Source organism: Myotis davidii, unplaced genomic scaffold (genome assembly GCF_000327345.1).
Source record: "Myotis davidii unplaced genomic scaffold, ASM32734v1 scaffold97, whole genome shotgun sequence".
NCBI classification, from domain to species: domain Eukaryota; kingdom Metazoa; phylum Chordata; class Mammalia; order Chiroptera; family Vespertilionidae; genus Myotis; species Myotis davidii.
In genome coordinates, this window is record NW_006289392.1 from 5243366 (window position 1) to 5246914 (window position 3549).

The 3549-nt window shown below is 46.9% G+C and overlaps 1 protein-coding gene across 1 annotated transcript in view; it reads left to right on the plus strand.

Annotated features, from left to right (window-relative positions):
* CD3G (CD3g molecule) overlaps positions 1-990 on the plus strand; it is an 8547-nt gene extending 7557 nt beyond the window's left edge. The window contains exons 5-6 of the mRNA XM_006761565.2: positions 205-248; positions 630-990. Coding sequence (XP_006761628.1) covers positions 205-248; positions 630-695 — 110 coding nt within the window. The 3' untranslated portion in view covers positions 696-990. The remainder of the gene's footprint in view (positions 1-204; positions 249-629) is intronic.
* Positions 991-3549: the final 2559 nt, after the last annotated feature.

Genomic DNA, 3549 nt, shown 5'->3' on the forward strand with positions numbered 1-3549 from the left:
GAATCGAACTGGGACCTTCTGGTTCATAGGTTGATGCTCAACCACTGAGCCACACCAGCCGGGCATCCACTCATATTCTTATATGTAGGTGTATTTCACTAATTCTTATTGCTATTTAGTATTCCATTGTGTGACTATAACCCAATTTATCACCCTCTCTACTGTGCGTGTGTGTGTGTGTGTTTTGTTTTATCTTTTGTGCAGCTTCAGACAAGCAGACCCTGTTATCCAATGACCAGCTCTACCAGGTAAGGGAATAAGGAATGACAAACATTGCTACAATTAGTGATGGTTTAACATTTTGAAATGGGGGTGGGGGCAAGTTATTTGGAAGATACTAGACAGATAAGAAACTGCTTAGGACATGCCAGATGATCACACAGTTATCCCTCTGGGTGGAAAGGATGAAATAAGGAGGAGGATTGAGAGAGGCTGAGCTCAGGATCTAGTGAGCAAAACCAAAGAACACACCGAGAGGGAAAGCCTCCATCTGCTCGTCCTCTTTCTGCTCCCAGGATCACAAAGCACCCACTTCAAAGCCTTGCACATAAAAAGCACTCAGTACATCTGCATCTTACTACTTCATGAAGGATAGGGGAATTGCGCTTCTGACTATGCTGTCCTTTTAGCCCCTCAAGGATCGGGAAGATGACCAATACAGCCACCTTCAAGGAAACCAGCTGAGGAGAAACTGAGCTCAGGACGCCGAGGAGCTGTGTCCTACACCATTTCCAAGGCAGTGCCTTCGCGTTCCCTGCCCTTACACTGTGCCAAGTCTGTCTCCTTTCCCTAAGCAGCGATGAAGACCAGGAGTGGGGTGCAGGCTGATTGTGGAAGCCCATTTCTAAAAACACAGGGGCTAGTGCAAATTTTCTTGACCTAAAAAAAATATGAAAGCTGTGTATATCTTTAAATCCTTTCAGAAGAGGAATGCTGAATATTAATCTTACTAGAGGCCCAGTGCATGAAATTCACTGGTGTCCCTCAGCCCAGCCTGCACCCTCTCCAATCTGGGACCCCGCAGGGGATGTCCAACTGCCAGTTTATGCCCGATCCCACAGGGGCAGTCGGACATCCCTCTCACAATTACATGGGGGTGGCCACCTTGTGCAAGGGTGTGATGGTCAATTTGCATATTACCTCTTTATTATATAGGATTTCTATATAAATGTCTCTCAACATCCACACTATTGACATTTTGGTCTACTTGTATACATAAATGCATACCCCATGGATGCAGACAGTGGGGTGGTGAGGGCCTGGGGTGGGCGGCGAGGGGGTGGGGATCTGGAGGGGATAGATGCGGGGGAGAGGGGGACATATGTAATACTTTAAACCATAATGATTTAAAAAGACAAAAACATTTGGTCTAGGTAATTCTTATGGTGAGAGTACTGTCCTGTGCTTTGTAGGGTTTTAACAGCCTCCCTGGCCTCTAGTCACCAGAGGTTAGCAATACCCCCATTTTGACAACCAAAATTATCTCCAGATATTGCAAGTGTCCCCTTAGGGGCAAAATCACTCTTAGTTAAGAACCACTGATCTATATTAGCTTTTCAATCAACCAATCAATCAATCAGAAGTTTCAATCAGGAAAACAGGGTCCAAGCATTATTTGGTTTTCTGAACCAACTAATTTTTTTTAATCCAGATATTCTTAAGTGGATAAATTTGATAAAAATTACTAAGAACAGGTGAGGTCACTTAAAATGAATGCATTATATAGCAAATTATACCTCAATACACTTATTTTTTTAAAGACATTTTACAACATTAATCATTGCACCATTCATTGTATGAGCAAGAGATTGAAGCTGAGATCTCCATCACAGTTTACAAGGTTTGGTAAGACTTTAAAATTACTGTTTCACATCAAAATTATAACCACATCATAATTGTAACAAAACTACAGAACAACCATCATTCAGAACCACCTAAAGTCTATCTGAACAGAAGTAATATAACTTAGGATATAACAAAGAAGACACAGAGAGTCTGGTAGGAGAGGCAGAGAGGTAGAACAGGCTGGTCCCACACCCACGTGTGGTGGTTAAAAATGGGGAGGAATATATCAGCTACAGAGCTCCGCTTTGAGGAGTGAGGGGTCTCGGCCCCACACCAGGCCCCCCAGCCCAGAGTTCAGTGCCAGGAAGAGAACTTCCCATAACTTCTTCCTGTAAAAACTAGCAAGGATTGTGGCTGAATGAGATGGAGTGCTGCTGAAGGGCCCATGCACCGACTTACACAGACTCACTTGCTCAGAATTCCAGCAGTGGGGCAGCAGCTAGAAAGGCCCCAGGGACACATGGGGAGGACTAAAGTGTCTGGCATCAGGGCCAGGGCTGGAGGGGCAGCTTTTTCCCAGAGAGAAGTGCTGGCCGAGGCCATTGTTCCTTTGCTGAGCCCTCCCCAAACAGAGCAGGCTGGCAGGCACCATATCTGAGATGCTCTCAACCTGGCTACTCTGTTCTCCCTGCCCTGGTGATTCCCTGAAACCCCACCCAACTTTCAGACCCACCCAGGCCCTTTCCAGTGGCTTTTCCATATAAACAGCATCTGGCTCAGCGTGACCCGTACCTCTTGCTAAGTAGCCCCAGGCCCCGTACTAGTAACAGCAGGCCTTGGTTCACAGCTTGGCTTCTCCTGGGCACCTCCAAGCCCAGCATAAATAGCAGCCATCTGCTGATGGCTTTGTGGCTCAGGCCCCAGGAGGGTAAAAGTAGTGGCTGACTTTGGCATGCACTTGCTGTGTGACTCCAGAGCTAGCACACCTGGTAGATAGCCTCAGAGCATGCTGAAGCACCAATCAAGACCTCCACAAGCAACACACTCAGGCGTGGACTTGGAAGGTACCTGAGCCCTGAACCATGGGATTGGCCCTTGCATAGCAGATCCTCCACAGTGGTCCTGGACAGTCCTCCTAGTGGCCAGTCCACACAGCCAGCCAGTTCTCACAGCCGATCAGCCTAGGGCAGTGGTCGGCAAACTCATTAGTCAACAGAGCCAAATATCAACAGTACAACGATTGAAATTTCTTTTGAGAGCCAAATTTTTTAAACTTAAACTATATAGGCAGGTACACTGTTATTAACTTAATTAGGGTGCTCCCAAGGCTTAGGAAGAGCCACACTCAAGGGGCCAAAGAGCCGCATGTGGTTCGTGAGCCGAGCTGCAGTCTGCCGACCACAGGCCTAGGGGCAAATCCCTCCCATTAACATACCAACAGCAATTAAGGCTCAACTACCACAGGAGGATGCACACAGCCCACACAGGGTGCACCTGGAGCACCCAGCTCAGGTGACCAGGGAGGCTGTGCCACTGGACCCTCTAGAACACCTGCTACACAAGGCCACTCTACCAAGCCCAGGAGATGTAGCAGCTCTACCTAATACATAGAAACAAACACAGGGAGGCTGCCAAAAGGTGGAGACAAAGAAGCATGTCCCAAATGAAAGAACAGAGCAAAACTCCAGGAAAAAAAAACTAAACAAAATGGAGACAAGCAATCTACCAGATGCAAAGTCCAAAACACTGGTTATAAGGATGCTC